Source organism: Saimiri boliviensis, chromosome 13 (genome assembly GCF_048565385.1).
Source record: "Saimiri boliviensis isolate mSaiBol1 chromosome 13, mSaiBol1.pri, whole genome shotgun sequence".
Classification (NCBI taxonomy): Eukaryota; Metazoa; Chordata; class Mammalia; order Primates; family Cebidae; genus Saimiri; species Saimiri boliviensis.
Genome location: NC_133461.1, coordinates 88797341 through 88817170, shown reverse-complemented (window position 1 = coordinate 88817170; position 19830 = coordinate 88797341). Strand labels below are relative to the sequence as shown.

The window sequence follows — 19830 nt, the reverse complement described above, 5'->3', positions numbered from 1 at the left end:
AACAAATTTTAAAAAAGAAAAATAATTCTGAGAACTGTATGCTGACATCTGAGAACTATTTTCTGAAAGTCTTGTTGAAAAATAGTTAGCTTGGGGTTGAGTTGAAAAAAGGAAGAACAAAAGATGACTCAGATTTCTAGCTTCATTGACTAAAAGGGTGGAGCATGACCTTTAATGGGGGAATTCTAAGTGGAAAATTATTCAGAATTTTGATTATATAAAACATGGATAGATTGAGATGTCAAAGATAAAGCATGACATAATATGAATTGCAAATAAAAAGTTCTTATGAAAATGGTAATGGTTATTTTCCATTTAGAATGACTTACTAAGAGGAAATATGCTAAATTTTATGCAAAAAAATAGTATCTTTATATGTAAATGGAGCTCTTAACTCAAAGAGTAATATTGAAATACAATACAAAAACTCTTCTGTACTGATTTTTCCAAACAAATTTCTTTTTCACCGAGATACTTCAGGCATTAGACATGTGGAAAAGTGATCTCCAGGCAATGATACTAATTCTATGATTTTGTATTTTTATAGAGGAAATAAATAATAATGCCTTCTCAGAATGCCACCTAATATTTTTCCCCAAAAATGTGTTTTCAAAATGCCATTGTATTCCTTGGGAAATAATACTGTTTCCTTATTACATAAATTTGGATGAACAACAGAAGTTTCATAAAATCTTCATGACTAAAATGGCTGTTTAGATAATTTGTTAAAGCATTCTTCCCTCAAAACTCAACACTTACCTCCAGCTCTACTTCTTTTCCCCCCTACAGCTAAATTTTTCAAGGAGTACTCTACAACCATATTCGTTATATTTTTCCTCAATCTACTTTGTCTATCCAATTTTTTTTTTTTTTTTTTTTTTTTTGAGATGGAGTTTTGCTCTTGTTATCCAGGCTGGAGTGCAATGGCGCGATCTCGGCTCACCGCAACCTCCGCCTCCTGGGTTCAGGCAATTCTCCTGCCTCAGCCTCCTGAGTAGCTGGGATTACAGGCAAGTGCCACCATGCCCAGCTAATTTTTTGTATTTTTAGTAGAGACGGGGTTTCACCATGTTGACCAGGATGGTCTCGATCTCTTGACCTCGTGATCCACCCGCCTCGGCCTCCCAAAGCGCTGGGATTACAGGCTTGAGCCACAGCGCCCGGCCTGTCTATCCAATTTCTATAAGTCAAATGGCTTTTGCTAAGGTCAACAGTGCCAAATACATGACTAAATCATCTTTATATAGCCTCTCTGTTGATTGATATGGCTAATAATTATCATTCTTTAAATATTTATTCATTAGCATCTATGACACTATACATTCCTGCTATCCATGATCCCTTTGATAATTATTTTCTCAACCTTTTAAGCGGGTTTATTTTCATCTACTTAGCCATTATTTGGCATTTCTCAAGAGTTGGTATCAACCCTGCTATACCTTTCCTCTGAAGTGCAAAAACAAATAATCAAATGTTTCCTCAAATTGTCAATGTGTATGTCCAAAAGCACCTTACATGTCCAGATAATCATACTCCTCATCCCTCCCATCAAACACAGTCCTCTTCTGTTCCTATCTTAATGAAATTAATGATCACTCATCCTGGCACACAAGTCAGAGCCTTAGTAACACTTCCAACATATACTATTTATTAATAACACCATTTGGTTGCCAAAGACAGTTATTAAGTTTCTCTTACATCCCCATACTACTTTGCTTCTGTACCATCAACACCCTGGGCCAAACTACTAACGAATCTCTCTTGGATTTTTTTGTAAAGGTTTTGTAACTATTCCAACAACAACGCTTTCTATAATCAGAAAAAAAGAGAAAGTTCTTAGTCCTCAAATCTGTGAAGGAAGCATAGCAGTCTTAAGTTAGTTTCTCAAGTGCCAGTAGAAATTATGGTAATTACTTAAATACATGACCAAGACATATATCTACATTACACGTTATCATTGACAATCACCAGTGCTGGTTGGGTTAGAGTAAGTGACTTGCAAAGTGGCAGAGAAAAGAGTAAATGACAAGCACTATTTCCATCTTGCTACATCTTCTGCTCTGTATCTGATCTTTCTAAACCAGAGTATCTGATAACGACTTTCTCAGTCAGTCTTTTCCAGATTATTCTGGGGTCATCTGAAAGCCTGGGAAAGTCTTGATGTGCTTCTCCAATGCGAGTGAGAAAGTCTTTGGTATGAAGATGTTCATCTATTTTCTCTTGAAGTAGAAGTGACTCCAGTAAAGTCTTCTTTTGTTTCAGGAAGGCAGACAGGGCCAGCTCTGCTCTTTTCCTGTTACAGGCGGGACACTGAGAAGATACATGTTGCTTAGTTGCTGCACCCTGTATTGCTGTTGTCCTCATGTTTTTAAAGTAGATTCTATTCAAAAGTTCATCAGGGACAGAACCATTTAAGGCATCTCTCTCTGAAGCCTCTGCATCCAATCCAAGACGCAGCTTTTTATGTCTGCTGCTCTTAGGATCCCGTCTACAATGAATCAAATTTATCTTCATGGTGCAATAGGACTGCAGGGCATTCAATTCTTCATCGGGTATCCGAATGATTTCTGTTTGACGTTTGGTGTCTGGCTGGTACCGTTCAAAGTTAGAGTCTTTGTGCTTGAGGTAGTCGATCCATTTTTTACTCAACTTCTTTTCATCATTTTTGAAGTCCAAAAGCTCACACTGCGTGTCTCCTTGTTCCAAGCTCAGAGTCTGCTTTTCCCTCTCCAGTTTGCGTTCAGAGGTCAGGGGAGAGGACTGCCGTCCTCCACAGGAGCAGAATGAAATGCAAGTCTGTACCCCATCAGTAAAGGTCTTCAAAGTTTCAGTCTCATCAGAAAGGCACTTTTGTCCATTTGGGCCAATTCTGGGCAGATGGCCATCACACTGCATCAGACTCGGCTCCTCGGCTCCTTTGCGCGGGTTAAGACCGGGTCAGGAAACTGCGAGGAGCTGAGCTCTTCGGCAACAGCTCCCTGTCTGCCCCCAGCTCTGCAGAGCTCGTCTTCCGGGAGACGCCTTCCCAGCTGCCTTGGCAACGCGGGCCGCTCATGCGCAGTGAGTGGCCACCGTGCCGCGGCCCGCCTCTTCCTCGGCGCGCCCCGGCGCCCCTGCGCCTGCGCGCCGCTTGCTCTGAGAGCGATTCCGCCTTCTTCGGCTCTCCTGCCCGTCTTTGGTGCTAAAGTCGATAGTCAAGGACAGAAGCTTGCAAACACTGTTGCCCAGGGGTCAGACAGGTGGCACACGTGTGTGAGACCAATGCAGTTAGGTGGCCTGTGACACAAATCCGAACGTGTACGCCCGCCTAAATCCATCTAGATGTAAAAATCAAGCAAAACTGCTGGACAAGATGCACAAGCAAAAACTTGTCTGCCAGGTTTACAGTGAGGAGACACCTCCTGGTAGACCATGTCTTTGAAGAAAAGTCAAAATACAGAAACTGTTCTGTAAGAAGCAGCGTTCTGTGCTCCAGCACTCTGACGACGTTGAAGTTTGGGCGACGGTGTAATTTCCCAAATCTGTTTCTCTGGCCTTTCGTCCCTATAGGTGCCCTCTGGCTGGCATATCCAGGCCCATCCTCACTCTTTATATGGTTAATTTCTTCTCCTCCTCTGAGTCCCATCTTCTCATGGAAGGCTTAATATCCACCCCTGCCCCCAAACTCTTTCCAAACTTTTTTTTTAATAGTGTCCAACCGTAAGATTCCAGCCTTTTTGTTTTTTAATAGTGTCCAACTATAGGATTGTATGAGTATCTGCTTATGAAGGCTGAAGGCAGAATTATGTCTGTTACCAACTAGTATGTGCCCAGCAATCAGCTAACACATAGCAAGTGTTCCATAAATCTCTGTTGAGTGAATGGCTACAGAAACAAATAAATCTTACCTTACGCAGGTGCTGCAGAGGATTTAGGGAAATAAGTACTGTCAGCTCAGGGAAATCCAACCATTTTTCTAACTGAATCCCCAAACTTAGGCTATCATTTAGGATATATTTTTTTATTATTTAAAAATCATAGTAGAGTTTTATTAATTATCATGAGAAATTATAAAATGTTAACTCTAGAGATGGACTTTTTCTAGGTCATAATAGTTCCTGAGTCTTAGTCAACGTCTAGCATAATTTCAAGAGACTAGACACCCTTCTTTGTCAGTTTTGTCTTTCTTCATGTGTATGTTGTGGGTTAGGGGGTATTATGCAGGTCTAGCCATATACAGTCCCCAAATGTTCATTTTGGCAAAGAGTGAAAAGTCAAATATTCAAAAAGCATCTTTTAAATATGTGAGTCAGCTTCCTGTTGAAGATAAGGAGACTCCAACTTCATTTATTCAATCAAAATTTTATTTTATCATATAATAGTAGTCTTTTAAAAAAGAGGTAGCATGTAATTTGTAATTCCAAGTAATTTCCAGTAGGGCTCAATATTTTCATTGTTTATCTTTATTTCAAAGCTCTACCTCATTCTCTGAATATTTACACATTGATATTTACACACAATTCATGTTTTATATGCATCTTATCCATAACATTGAACAAGGGAGCTATACTTGAAATAAAATCTATTTGTGTCTTCTAATATGCCAAATATCTGAGGTAATCTGCCTTTTTAAAACTAGTGTTTTAAATTTCTTTTTTTTTTCTTTTCTTTTCCTTTTTGAGACAGAGTCTTGCTCTGTCACCCAGGCTGGAGTGCAGTGGCACGATCTAGCTCACTGCAACCTCCAGCTCCAAGTGATTCTCCTGACTCAGCCTCCTGAGTAGCTGGGATTACACACCACGCCACCACACCCAGTTAATTTTTGTATTTTTAGTAGAGATAGAGTTTCACCATGTTGTCAGTCTGGTTTCAAAATCCTAACCTCATGATCCGCCACTTTGGCCTCCCAAAGTGCTGGGATTACAGGCATGAGCCACGGCACCTGGCCTTTCTTGATTTTTAAAAACAGCTTTATCCTAGAAGGAGGTACACCTGGGTGGGAAATTCTATAATTTATAATTTCTTCATAATATTCAGCATTACCCAGTGGCCAGTTTTACATTCTAGTAAGTGTATTATCTAAGGAAGTAAAATATTTCAACAGTACTATATTAACATATAAGATTCATGAAAACACAGGTCAGTTTGATTTGTTAAAAATATGAAGAGTAATAATTTTCCTTTAGAAATCCCAGGCTTCTTGCCATCTCTCAGGGGCTGTTGGGAATACTAAAATCTTTTATGGACCAAGCTGTGGCTGAAGGCTGCTTGTGGTGGGGATTGGGAGGTAAGAAGAATAGAAGAGAAAGAGTCCCTCAGACTCCCTTGGCTTAACCTTACTATGTCCCTCCTGTTACTCTTCTGCAGCTACTGTTTCGTAGTTCCTATTGGAGAGTAAGGCTAAGGGTCTTCTTCCAGCTTTTTCCTTAATGATAAAGAATGCTTTGCAGCTGTAAGGTCAACCTCAGAAAGAAGTTAAAACAAATTCGTTCTCCTGTGATTTCCCCTTCTCTCTTGCGTTTCTTTCTTATGGAGGGAGAAAAGCAAGCTTTCAGCATCTGTTGCTCTGGCAAGCAATTCTCCCATCAGATATCATAACTGTTTCCTTGCTGAGTAGACATTTAGATGGTACCTCTTCTGAGTCATTGTGGTGTGCAGGGTACAAATTGAGAATCTAGTTTAAGAGAGACTACCTTGACAGAGCCTTCAAAATTATTCTACCCTTTACATCAACTTCTCAAGTAATGCTGTGCTTGGTTCAGTGGATCCAGCAAGATGAAATGTTTAGTTCTTCTCCTAGGCGGCTAAGTAGAATGTGGCAAGAATCTCATTGTGATGGCCATTTTTGTGAAGAAAAGAATCTTGCATCATTCATGATGAAAAATTATTTTATTTATAGTTGTGCAACATATTTTTTGTGGTTCCGTGGTTGTTCTTTTGCCTCACAAATATCTCAATCTTTCTATTCTATTTTCTGCATCTTAAGTTTTATTTTTTTTTCTGAAATTGATTAATTGCTTTGTGAATAGCTGCCTTCTACTTTAATAATTTTTGTAAAAGTAATAATATAGGTTTACTGTAGATATTTTAAAAAGAAAATAAGCCACAAACACTGATTTTAAGCAAAAGTTATCTGTATTCTGACTTCCCAAAGATTACTATAAACATTGATAAATTATAATATTTTCCTTGATTTTCTTAAACTCTAGATTTTATTGAATTTTGGCATTATGAACAATTTTTCCAGTTATTAATAATATGAATCTTTCCATTCATTGTAAAAAATTATTTTTCAACATAATTTTAAAGGTGGTTTTGCCTTATTTGATTTATTTAACAAATACATTCAGACAAAGTATTTCTAATTCTTTGCTCTGAAAAATTATTGGAATAAGCATTCATTTAGCTAAATCTTTACATTTGTAGCTATATTTTTGGGATAAATTCCAGAAATCGTAACTCATGGGTCAAAATGTATGCACATTTTTAATGTTTTTGAGATCTCTGTTTCTCCTATAGAGATAAAATTGACAGATCCTTCAAAAATATTCTAACCTTTACACCCAATTTTGCAAATGCCACTGTGCAAGATTCTGTGGATAAATCAAGATGAAATGTTTAGCTCTCTCCTAAGAGATTAAGTTAAAGATGCCAGGAATCTCACTGTGAGGAGCTGTTTCTGTGGAGGAAAGAATCTTACATCACTCATGATTTTTTTAATGATTTTAATTTATAGTTGCTGTACATTATTTTTCTAGGATATAGTATTATTTTGTCCATAAATACTTCATTTTATATCTCTTACAAATTAGGCCTTTTTTAAAACACCACATTATAATCACATCTAGCACATAATAATTCCTTAATATCATCTAATAATTAATCTGTGTTCAAATTTCTCTGACTGTCTCAAAATTAGCGTTCTGCAAGTTGAAGTGTTAGAATCAGTATCCAGACAAGGTCCACTGCCTGCATTTGGCTAATGTAGTCCTCTAGGCTTTTACTTCATAACAGTTCCAAAGTACAAATAATTTTTGTAAATGAAAAAGTTAAAAGAAGCAAAAAGAATAGTTCAGTTTTATTCTCTGTTCTTGCCATTATGTTCCCTATAACTAATCATAATTTTGGAGTTTTGACTTATATTTCAAAACATTTTTTTGAAAATATAAATACATCTCTCATACATATATGTCCCCCTCTTATAAAAACAAATTGATCTACTCTGGACATCGCTTTGTTTTTTTCCTCTTAAAAATATATTCTAGATATCCCTTTACAACAGCATATAGACATCATTCTCATTTCTATGATTGCATAGTATTTCATTGTAGGAATGTACCATAGTTTATTCACACATTTTGATGGGCATTTTGCTATTATAAGAAATCAAAATGTGCTTTGTACCTGTGGAGGTATATTTTCAAGATGAATTTTAGGAGTGAGATTACTATATCAAAAGATAAAGACATATGCAGTTTTCTACATACTTCCAAATCCTCCTCCATAGGCAGTATACAGATTACATTTCTGCCAGCAATGTATGGGAGCATCTGTTCCCAAGAGTCTGGCCAGCAGGATATGTTCTCAAATGTATGGATTCTTGCCAATCTAAAGGATAAGAAATGATATCTCAGCCTAATTTTAAATTGAAGTCCTCTTATTAGTAGTAAGAATGAACACCATTTCATGGGTATAAAGCCATTTACATTTCTTTTGATGTGTACTGTATATTCTTTTACCTATTTTTATAGAAATTTTGTTTTTTTCTTTTCAATTCTCAAGAAGCACTTCATATGTTGGAAATGTTATTCATTTATCTGTGACATGGTTCCAAATGGCTCTTCTCAGTTTGTCTATTTGTCTATGCTGTGTTTTTTCATGCAAAAGTTTGATTTTTCTCTCATATATCAAATTTATCAATCTTTTTCCTACTTGCCCTTGGATTGTTTACACTAGCTTTTATTTTATTTTGTTAAAGTTACTTTTACTTAAATTGACTCAATTCTTTCCTTTAGTATGCAGCTCTGTGAATTTTAACACATATGGGTTCTATAACTACCACCCAAATCAAGGTGCAGAATCCCCTGTTGTAACTCCTTTGCTGGCACACCCTCAACCTACTCGTAACTCCTGTCTCTCATAGTTTTTCCATTGATTGTTTTCCTGTAGTTTTCCAAATATACAATCATATTATCTATAAGTGAAGATAGCCTCTTCCTAATTTTTGTGTCTGTAATTGCTTTGTCTTAGATATCTAATTTATTTGACTAATATTACCAACACATTTTAAACAAGTAGTAGAGTTAATAACTTTACCCATTTTTTAAATTGGATATTTGTCTTGGATTTATAAAACATATATAAAATATATTACAGTTCTGAAATGTTTTGAACTTAAAAATTCAAGTAGTCAGAATTACCTGCATGATATAAAATTTTCCTGTAAAATGCTATTATTGCAAAGCTCTGGTAGATAGATCGGTAGGTAGATGAATAGACAGATGAAGAAAGAAATAAACAAAGAACAAGCTCTCCAATTAAAATTTTAAATAATTTTGCCATCTATATTTCTTCAATATTGTAAGAATATTATTCACTTTACCCAGTTTTGCATTTAAAAAAATTAAGTTTAGGTTCATCATTCTCAGCAAACTGACACAAGAGCAGAAAATCAAACACCGTATATTCTCACTCATAGGTGGGTGTTGAACAATGAGAACACATGGACACAGGGAGGGGAGCGCTACACACTGGGGTCCGTTGGGGGGAAATGGGGGAGGGGTAGGGGGGTGGGGAGGTGGGAAGAGATAGCATGGGGAGAAATGACAGATACAGGTGAGGGGACGGAAGGCAGCAAACCACACTGCCATGTGTGTACCTATGCAACAATCTTGCATGTTCTTCACATGTACCCCAAAACCTAAAATGCAATAAAATAAATAAATAAATAAATAATTAAGTTTAAGCAAAATTAAATCCTTCACATGTAGTGGCTTTTCATTTTTAAGTAATTTCAACTTTAGGAGGATGAAGCACTAGGATCCTTTACGAACAGAAGTTCCAGCCTGGCCAACACAGTGAGACCACCTTCCCAACCTGGTTTCTACCAAATGAAAAACTCAGCCAGATGTGGCTGTAGTTGCAGTAGGTGTGGCTGTAGTTACTTAGTCAGGTGTGCACTTCTAGTCCTAGCTAGTGAGGAGGCTAAGGCAGAAGGATTGCTGCAGTGAGCTATGATTGCATCAGTGCACTCCAGCCTGGATTACAGACAAAGCAGTTATTATTCTGTCTCAAAAAACAAAAACAAAAACAAAGGGAAAACACTTTAAATATATGTATCTATTTTTTTCTGAATAATTATAGACAAATTGATTTTTGTGTGGCTGTTGTAGTATGAACTAGCATACAAGGTATGAGCCTAGACATGCCAAATGTCCCTATTTTAACCAACAAATTTTTGAATTAAAAATATATATATAATCTCAGTGACCTTTTTGTAAAGGATATTATCACTGAAATCAAGGCATTGGTAGGATTGATTCCTTCTAAGCATTGTGAGGGGTGGATCTGTTCCAGGCCTCTCTCCGTGACTGGTAGATGGTTGTCTTCATGTTCACATGATGTTCTCCCTACATGCCTGTCTCTATGCCCAAATTTCCTTATTTTTTTTCCAGAAGGACACTAGACATATTAGATTAATGCCCATTCAAATGGCCTCATTTCAACCTGATTTTCTCTTTATATCTCTAAATGAGGTCACATTCTCAGATACTGGAGGTTAGGATTTCAACCTAAGAATGGTGAGGCGGGGAGGAGGAGTACAATTTAACCCATGACATGTAGGTTATGTGAAAACCAGATTAAAGGCTAATTATGCAATCTGCTTTTGGGGTTGAATTTTAGTATGAAAACTGCTGGTGATTTTCTAAGTGAGAAAAATAAAATAGTTAAATATAGGAACCTACTTGTTAATTAAGAACTATATTTTAGGCCAGGCGCGGTGGCTCAAGCCTGTAATCCCAGCAATTTGGGAGGCCGAGGTGGGTGGATCATGAGGTCAAGAGATAGAGACCATCCTGGTCAACATGGTGAAACCCCGTCTCTACTAAAAATACAAAAAACTAGCTGGGTATGGTGGCGCGTGCCTGTAATCCCAGCTACTCAGGAGGCTGAGGCAGGAGAATTGCCTGAACCCGGGAGGCGGAGGTTGCGGTGAGCCGAGATAGCACCATTGCACTCCAGCCTGGGTAACAAAAGCGAAACTCAGTCTCAAAAAAAAAAAAAAAAAAAAAAAAAAAAAAAAAAAAAAAAAAGAAGGGGCCCTTATATTCTCCAACACTATCATGAACTTGTCTGGCCAGCCTACAGAGTGATTGTTCACATCTAATGTTTAAGTAAGAAATTATTTTAAGTATTATTTTTTATTGGAGAATAAGTAAAATTATTTTTACAGTTCTTTTCAGACTGGTATATTTCAGGATTTTTAATGTTTTTAGGCATTAGGCAATGATTTCCTACTATTCTATCTGAGTAACAGGTAAAATTTAAAACAAATGTAGGTCCTATATTACTCAGCCATATTAGAAATAAATATAACCAATATATTTAAGAGTTGCAACGAAACTTAACAACAAATAATGTTAAATACAAATTTAAATTGTATGATCTCTTTTGCTACTTTGTTTTGGAAATTATATTATAACAACATAATATACAGGTTTTCTGACACTAGCCCAATAGATAGCTATCGTATTTACATTCCCTTTATTGTAGTTCAATTTCAGAATGGTTCTGGCCATCTTTATGCAATTTTAGCAGGGCGCGGTGGCTCAATCCTGTAATCCCAGCACTTTGGGAGGCCGAGGCGGGCAGATCATGAGGTCAAGAGATCAAGACCATCCTGGTCAACATGGTGAAACCCCGTCTCTACTAAAAATACAAAAAAAAAAAAAAATCAACTGGGCATGATGGTGCGTGCCTGTAATCCCAGCTACTCAGGAGGCTGAGGCAGGAGAATTACCTGAACCCAGGAGGCGGAGGTTGCGGTGAGCCGAGATCGCGCCATTGCACTCCAGCCTGGGTAACAAGAGTGAAACTCCATCTCAATAAAAAAAAAAAAAAAGAAAAGAAAAGAAAAAAAACAACAACAACAAAAAACAAACATCTTTATGGAATTTTATAAAGTTAGGTTCCTCAGCCTTTTGGCAATACTATTGAACACTTACCTTGGAATCTATGAAATAATATAAATAATGTATGAAATCAATACAGAAATGTGTCATTAATTTGAATCTGAGTTACATAGTTTCGTGTTTTCCTCGGGTAGAAGGCTAGAAGGATCTGTGATTACGGATGACAGAATTGGAATTTACAATGATTTTCCTGAAAACGACTACCTAGAATTATTTTTCCACTACTCAGTATCTTTGCAAAGTATTTTATTGTATTTTTTCTAGTTACAATGTAAGCTTTCACTGTAAAATGAATATTCATATAATTGCATAGTGTTGAATGACATGGAAATTGCCAATAATTTCATTTGAGATGAATCTTTCAGTAAAACTATTTTATTAAAGTGTTCAAAGTAAGCATAAAAATATCACCCTTCCCTAGAACGACAGCCATTGTAATAAATGGAGCTCACAGGCTAAACTCATTTTATCTCCTTATTTTAGATAGGCATTTTCCAAAAACAAACTATATCACTGAAGAATGCAAGACTGTTTCTTTAGAGCCTTCCATGCTTAACTTGAAAGCTGTCAACTCAGGAGGCTGAAACAGAGCAAGATTATGAATCCTGAGTGAATGGCTCATTCTTTGCACCCATGCTTTTGCTGCATGCTGCCATGTGGTACAAGGCTGAGAGGTATGCACTATGATAGCTAATGAAGCACTTCCTTTATATTGCACTGACCAGAACTCTTATTTGAAGCCCATATTTTATGCCACTGAAATCTCACAATGTTAGCTTTTGTTCTGGCTAGGAGAAACAGTTTCTTGTCCTTTCTGTAGCTAAATTTCATGCATCAAAGTTGTTAGACCCTTTACTAATATGTGTAGCTCTAAGACATAAAACCAGCTTCTGCTATGTTTGCAAGAATGTTTTGTTTTGGTTTTGGTCTGCCTTTTTAATTACAGCACCCTCTGAAGCCAATCATTTATAACTTTGAGGCCATTGAAAGATAAAAGGCTTGGAGAAAAAGTCATTGGCACTCCTGAAATCACTCATCTATGTCATATATAGTGATACAATTAACATTTTAAGAACAGAGGTTGAGAAGAAACATAATTTAGGATGAAAAGAATGACATCAGATGGATCAAAATTAATTACACTGTGTAATCCTTAATGACTGAGAAATATTCAGTGTGACCCATTTGTTATATTTAAACATATTATTCTTATATGATATTATGTGATTAGGACCTCCTTTCCTTGACTATGGTTACATTATGTGTCTGAATGCATGCTTTGAGAAAGTGACCTAAAGAACAATATATAGCAATTCTCATAACAATCTGTGAAATACAGGCTTCAGTTAACCTAAATGCATGTAAGAAATATTTAAAAGTTCCTCCAAGTCTATAAATTTTTAAATGAAAAAATTATGAACTACCTTCTCAAACTTGAGATGTATCAAGTCCTTCAGGGAGTCCTCCATGGCTCCTTCCTGTCTCTCAGTGACCACATCCTAACAGTCACAAAATACCATCCCTACACCTCCCCAAACTGGCAGCATCTCTTTAGTCCCTTCTCCAATCCCTTGTTGTAAGTAGCCACCATTTTCCATTGTGTGAAAGTTGATTATATTAACTGGATCATTCTTGTCATACTCAGCTAAAGCAGAATAGAAGAACCAGGAGAAAAGCACTCAGGACACACAGCAGCTGCCCCTAGAATTAAATCTTCCACAAGCCCAGCTGCTGAAACTGCCTGTTGGAACCTGAAACCAGTTTTTCTCAGATAGCTACTGAAACAACCTGCTGTGACTGTAAGGCCAGTTTTACCCACCACTGTCACGCATCAATCAGAGCTTGCCAGCTCCCCAAAATTTTACTAGATCCAATGAACTTTCTGGAAAAGCAATACATAACATTTTTTCCTTTTTAGAAAACCTCCAACCTTCTCCTTGTTCTTTGGACATACCGAAGACCATCTGGTTTGTGTGTATGCCCAAAATTGCAATTCTTGCTTCCCAAATAAAATTCAGAGAATCTTCTCTACATTGCATTTGACTTGGATCTAACACACCTGTCATTTTAGACTTTTTTCACACTGATATAAAGCAATACCTAAGACTGGGTAATTTTAAAGGAAAGAGGTTTAATTGACTCACAGTTCCCCATGGCTGGGGAGGCCTCAGAAAATTTACCACTGCTGTGGAAGGTGAAGGAGACGCAGACACCTTCATCACAAGGTAGCAAGAGGGAGGGAGTGCAAGAATGAGGAAGTTCCACACTTTAAAACAGTCAGCTCTCCTGAGAACTCATTCACTATCATGAGAACAGAATGGGGAAAACCACCCCCATGATCCAATCACATCCACCTGGTACCTCTCTTGACACATGGGATTACAATTCAAGATGAAATTTGGATGGAGCCAAAAAGAGCCAAATCATACCACCTGCATTTAGGCTGGACTCAGAACCTCCAGACTCTTCCCACATCCTTTACTTCCTTTCTTCCACTCAAACTGCTTTCCAAATAATTACCTGGACTTCAAAGAAAATGAGCACAGCTCAGCTCAGACAGTGCCCCTCGCCTGTTCTGAGTATGTTGCTGCATCTCACCATTTGGTCTTGTTGAAAACAATGAACTAGTGTAGGTTGGCTTTTTAAGAGGAAAAATAATTTAAAAAAAAAAAAAAACAGTGAAATGTTAAGGATAACATTACTAAAGGTTTTATGTAAAAGCACTTGAGGAGGAAGGAGAGAGGAAATTGTTTAAGTCACTGAAATTTCCCTAAGAAAGAGAATAACATTCAGAGTTCCCCAGCAGCTTTCCCTTGTCTCATAGTCAGTTATCCTCGCTGACTTCTCACCCTTCAGGTCTAAGCTTATCTGTTGTTTCTTCAGAAAATACTTTCTCTCAGACCCTGAATATGCATATGACAATTACCATATTATAGATAAATTCACAACTGTATATTAACATACAGTAAGCAATTTATTATACCTGTTCATTTCTATCTAATTTCACTTTGTTCCTCCACAAATGTGTCCATTATCCTGAAGTTGGTATGGCAATCTTGTCTTTTACAACATTTTTTTTGCCATTTAAAGTACCTTATTTAAAAAAAAATACAAGAAAGCCTGTGCTCATGGCACTTATATTCTAGTATGTATGCAGATAACGAGCACAATGAGTAATTTACTCTAGAAGATGGTATGCGATATGTAGAAAAATAAGCAGCAGAGAGTTCAATGGAGTTCTGAGGAATGTTGTCATTTTAAATACAGTGGTCAAGGATGGCGTATCTAAAAAAGTATATTTAGATAAAAGAGTGAAGGAAGTAAGGGAATGAACCATGAGATAATTGAGCAAGAGTGTTACAGACTGAGAAAACAGCAAGTATTACATACTGAGAGAACAGAAAGAGAAGTGCTTGACATGTTAAAAGAAAAGCAGAGATGCTTTGCAGGCAGGCAGGAGATGAACGGAACCGGAGGTTAATAGCAGAAAATTAGTAAAAACCCAATTATGTAGGGCCTTGCAGGCAGTTGTTAGATCTTTAGGGTTTTCTTTGAATAAAAGCAATAACTATTAGAATATTTGAGCAGACATCTTAACAAGATATCTCTGGCTGCTGTGATACACCTCAGTTTGGGTGTGGGGAGGAGGAATGAGAACCGGAGCATAAAGGCAGAAGCAAAAGTCCAAGCAAGCGATCGGGTCCTTGAACCAGACTGGTAGCAGTGGAGGCATAAGAAATTGCCATATTTCAAAGACATTTTGAAGTCGGAGGTTAAAAGATTTCTTAGTGGGATTGGGAATGAGGTGTGAGAAAGAGAAAAGTCAAGGATGAGAAACTGGAAGGATTGAGTCACCCTTAATGGAAATAGAAAAGAATTACCAGAAAAAAAAAAAAAAAAAAAAAAAAAAAAAAAAAACAGTTGGAAGGAAAGCCTAGAAGTGTAGCTTTTGGAAATTTTAACTCTCAGATGGCTTTTGAACACAGAAGTGGATATGTAAAACAGGTATTTCAGTACATAAATCTGCAGAACAAGAGGAGGAATCTGGATGGCAGTATAGGAGTTTGAAAGCGATGAGTATAAAACAGGGTGCCATGGCTCATGCCTGTAATCCCAGCATTTGGGGAGGCTAAGGCAGGCAGATCACTTGAGGTCAGAAGGTCAAGACCAGTCTGCCAACATAGCAAAACCCTATCTCTACTAAAAGTACAAAAGTTAGCAGGATGTGGTGGCATGCTCCTGTAATCCCAGCTACTCAGGAGGCTGAGGCAGGAGAATCGCTTGAACCCGGGAGGCAGAGGTTGCAGTGAGCCGAGATCATGCCACTGTACTCCAGCCTCGGCCACAGAGTGAGACTCTATCTCAAAAAACAAACACACCGTGATGAGCATATAGACATGGGATGAAATCACGAGGGAAGCGTTTACAGATAATTAGAAAAACAAGATGCCCTGTATACTAACGTCAAGGGGGCAAGGATATTAGAAAGAACCAGCAAAGGGCACAGACAAAGGGTAGCAAGGGAGACATAAGGAAAATATTTCTAAGAGAAGGACGTGGTCAACCGTATCAAATGTCCTCAAGTAAGATAAGGGCTAAGAATTAACTATAAGATTTATTAATGTGGAGGATTTGGGTGACCTTGACAAGAATAGTCTTGAAGGTATAGGGACAAAAGACTGATGAGCATTTGTTTGAAAGGTAATCAGAAGAGAGAAAATGGAGACAATAAGTACACAAAACTTTTTAAAATTTTTTGCCACAGAGGGGAACAGAAAATGGAGAGGCTGGGAGTGGTGGCTCACGCCTGTAATCCCAGCACTTTGGGAGGTTGAGGTGAGAGGATTATCAGAGCCCAGAAGTTTGAGACCAGCCTGGGCAATACAGTGAGACCATCTCTGCAATTTTAATTAAAAAATTAAATACAGGAAAGAAAATGGAAAAATAGCTGGAGGAAGTGGAATCAAGAGAGGATTGTGTTTAACATAAGAAAAAACATTATATGTGTATGCTGATGAGAAACTCAATGAAATGAAGATGAAATAGGAAGAAAAATACAGAAGCGATACTCTACAACACATGAGAGAGAGGGATGTAGTAACACATGGAGAAACTGGCCTTATACATGAGCACAGAAAGTTCATCTAAAACAGTAAGAAGAAAGGTGATATATATGTACAGGACAGCTGATAGACATTTAATTTGTCAATATAATGACATAAATGTTGCTTTATTGATAATTAGCAATCATAGCACACTAGTGACTGATGCTGTCAAGGTTTAAGTGTGTTAGCAGTCTGTGTATGTTGATAACTATTGCATTAATGAGACCAGTATTATATAAGCTGAAATAATAAGCTTTTAGTATAATATTCCTATTTCTAATTCTGTGATTAACCAATGACAGCTAAATTTCTTCAAAACATACTGCTTTTCCATAAAATTAAATAATTTCTACTAATGTACCAAATAAAAATATTCATTGTGAAGTACATATTAATGCTCTCTAGAAAAGATTTAGTTTATGCATTTTCTCTATAATCATTTTCTTTCACTTAGACTTTGTACTTTCTTTTAATAAGAGAGCATGGCAATAAATGTTAGTTTTCCAAAAAATAAAAAATACAAATTTCAATCTCGTTTTCTTACATTTTCAAAATTTGACAAAACCCTTTAAAAAACATTTTCCTGTCATGATTTTTTGTTGTTTTTCTCTTATTCCATTGTTAATATTTTCAAAAATTAATACTCTATGAACACATTTCTTCTACATGATATAGAACAGTGGTCTTCAATTCGTGGTTTACATAACTGCCCAACAGAACTTTGGAAAAATGTGTATTCACTCATAGAGTTTTAAGTTTACAGCTGATATTTCTATCATAAGATTAAATAGTTGTAAATGATAGAATTTGTAGTTTATTTGTATTGTATATATGTTTTGACACATTTTCATCAAAATACTGAATATGAAATTTCAGCTTATTCAATTTATTAAAACTTTATCCATAAATACTTTGCTGGCAAATCAAATCTTCATTATCAACCAATCAGTCAGATCCAATAAACATGCTGATATGCTTTCTTTACAATTATTTCACTTCCAAGTCCTACCTTGCATATAGGTATATATCTACACAGGTACATATATAGATAGATACATATGTTTGCCTTGTCAAAAGTTTTTCACCTAGATAAAATGTCTTGCCTTCAATCATTTCATACTGAACCTCTCTTTGAATCATTCTCAAAGGACTCTAATATGCCTTATGTAGCACTCCAAGTTTTACAGTTGGGAGTAATGCACCTTAGTAACATTGCAAAATAATCAGAGATTATTTGTTAAGTGAGGAAAATGCTATTGTGAAAGGGGCTGGAGGGAAAGAGAGAGTAATCCTTTTTCCATGATCAACCCATAGACTTGTTCTTAGGCAAATTTATTTTAGGAAACAATATGGAAGTTCAAAATCTAGAACTAGATCCCTTAAAACTATCTGAACCCACATATATCTGGAAAACTGTTATGTGCTCCCAGAGATATTCGTGCACATACTGAAGATTGGTATTTAGAACAATGCATGCTAGACTGAACATCTAAAAGTGACATTCTTTGTTTTGGCTGATTACAACTGACTTTTCTGTATAAATCATTTAACTCACCAAGTATTAATTATATTTTTGCAAAGTAAGGGATTTGGACTAAAGTAATATTTTTCAAAGAGTTTTGAAATGAATATTCCTCATGAAGTGTTCTTTGAAAAAAAAAGGGTGTGTGTGTGTGTGTGTGTGTGTGTGTGTTTAAAGAAGTCTGGGAAACGCTGTAAAATGTTCTTTTTGTGGAAAGTAAAATGTGCATCAGTAGAGTAAAGTCACTGAGAATTCTTGCAGGAGAAAAACATATTTAACTTCATTTAATCCATTGATTTCTAGAGTATTTGACCATATACTATGTTGCTTTTTATATCATGGTTAATAGCACCACAAAGGGCTACTATTCTAAAGAACATACTTCAAGAATCTGAGCCAGAGTTATCTGAGACTCTTCCTAGCTATATATTTTCATGTTTTAATATAAAACATATATCTTGATTCCAATAATAACTGCAGTCACTGGTGTTCTTAAATGATTCATCCATTCAATAGTGTTTAAGCTTTTATTAAAGATAAGCCAAGTTGTTCTAGAAAGAGCTAAAACAATGTACATAATGATTTTTGTTTTAAGATTCTATTATTTTATTTCTTTTCTATTTATACAAAATGCTCCTGCAGAAAACCCTATGTCTCCATATATATTTCTTTACCATGGGGTATGAGTAAGACTTACCTTCCTTTTTACTTTTAATATTCAAATTGCCAATATGTAACTCAAGCAGATCATGCAAAAATTCAGAGGTTAGGTTAACATCTGTATTAATCTTTTCACATTGCTATATACTACTGAGACTTGGTAATTCATAAAGAAGAGAAGCATAATTGCCACAGTTCCTCAAGGCTGGGGAGGCCTCAGGAAACTTACAATTATGACCAAAGACAAGAGGAAGCAAGGGCCTTCTTCACATGACAGCAGGGGAGAGAAGTGGAGCGTGAACACAGAAAAAGACTGCCATTTTTGAAACCATCAGATATTGTGAGACTCACTCACTATCACAAGAACAGCATGGTGGAACTGCCCCTCTTAATCCAATCACTTCCCATCAGGTTCCTACCTTGACACATGAGGATTACAGTTTAAGATGAGATTGGTGAGGGGGGGGGGGCGGGACACAGAGCCAAACCATATCAATGTCTCTCTAGCCTATTGTCAGGATAGTTGCCTGTTTCTCAGACTAGAGTCTGCGAGTCTTAAGGATGAAAATACTTCATTGGTTTCTTCAATTTCAGTATCTGCCTCGCATATATAAGCACAACAAATATTTTCTAAGTCAATTTAACTGTTTCTGCCTATTCACGTGTATTTTATAAACAAGCCAGAGAGCCACTTTTGAAAGCAATGAAAAAGGTAGAAATAAAGGATAACATGTTGCTAGACCATCTCTTTAAGCTCTAGAATTTTCATGTGATCCTTGAAAATCCAAATGCATTACATGCCTGAGCCACTTTTCTCTTTTTTGGCAGTAATACCCTCAGAGTTCTTCTGGAGTTGAGTTTAGTATGACCTTCCAATCCTGAGGCCAGGCAGGCCTATTTCAATCAACCTGTTCTTTTCCAGATGTTTTTTCTACCACATCCTTTAACAGGGTTTAAAAATTTAATTCCTCTGCTGTTTAATGTATCAACCTTTTTTGGATTTGTTGTGTCATATACATGAGTTACGTTATGTGTGTTAGTTACACAGCAACGGTTCCGTGTCATCTCACTTGGGTATTTCATGAAAATGTGGAAGCCCAGATGGTGAAAATGTAATTGGTGGGTTGAAGCAGTTAAATTTGCTTACCTCATCTAGTGCTTTTTAGAGTATTTTGAAATAATTTTCAGCTCAAATGGAAGTGTTTTCTAATATAATTTGTAGTTTTCCATGGAATAATGAGCTCCTAAAGAAATGTCTTTTTTTTAAGTATTAAGTTTCTTTTCATACAATTGCTTTACTTGTCATTTAGTGATTTCTTCTATTACTCAGAAACTTAACACCTCAGTAAGTCTGATTAATTAGCAGTACATA

General features: G+C 36.5%; 2 protein-coding genes across 2 annotated transcripts in view; one reads left to right on the top strand and one right to left on the bottom strand.

The window, feature by feature from the left end:
- The window catches only part of DLC1 (DLC1 Rho GTPase activating protein), a 523653-nt gene that overhangs the window by 36514 nt on the left and 467309 nt on the right, over positions 1 to 19830 (top strand). The window lies entirely within an intron of this gene.
- Positions 1144 to 3002, bottom strand: C13H8orf48 (chromosome 13 C8orf48 homolog). The gene is given in 2 exon segments (XM_003945289.4): positions 1144 to 2846; positions 2849 to 3002. Coding segments are annotated over 2 exon segments (939 nt in total). The 5' UTR covers positions 2886 to 3002; the 3' UTR covers positions 1144 to 1944.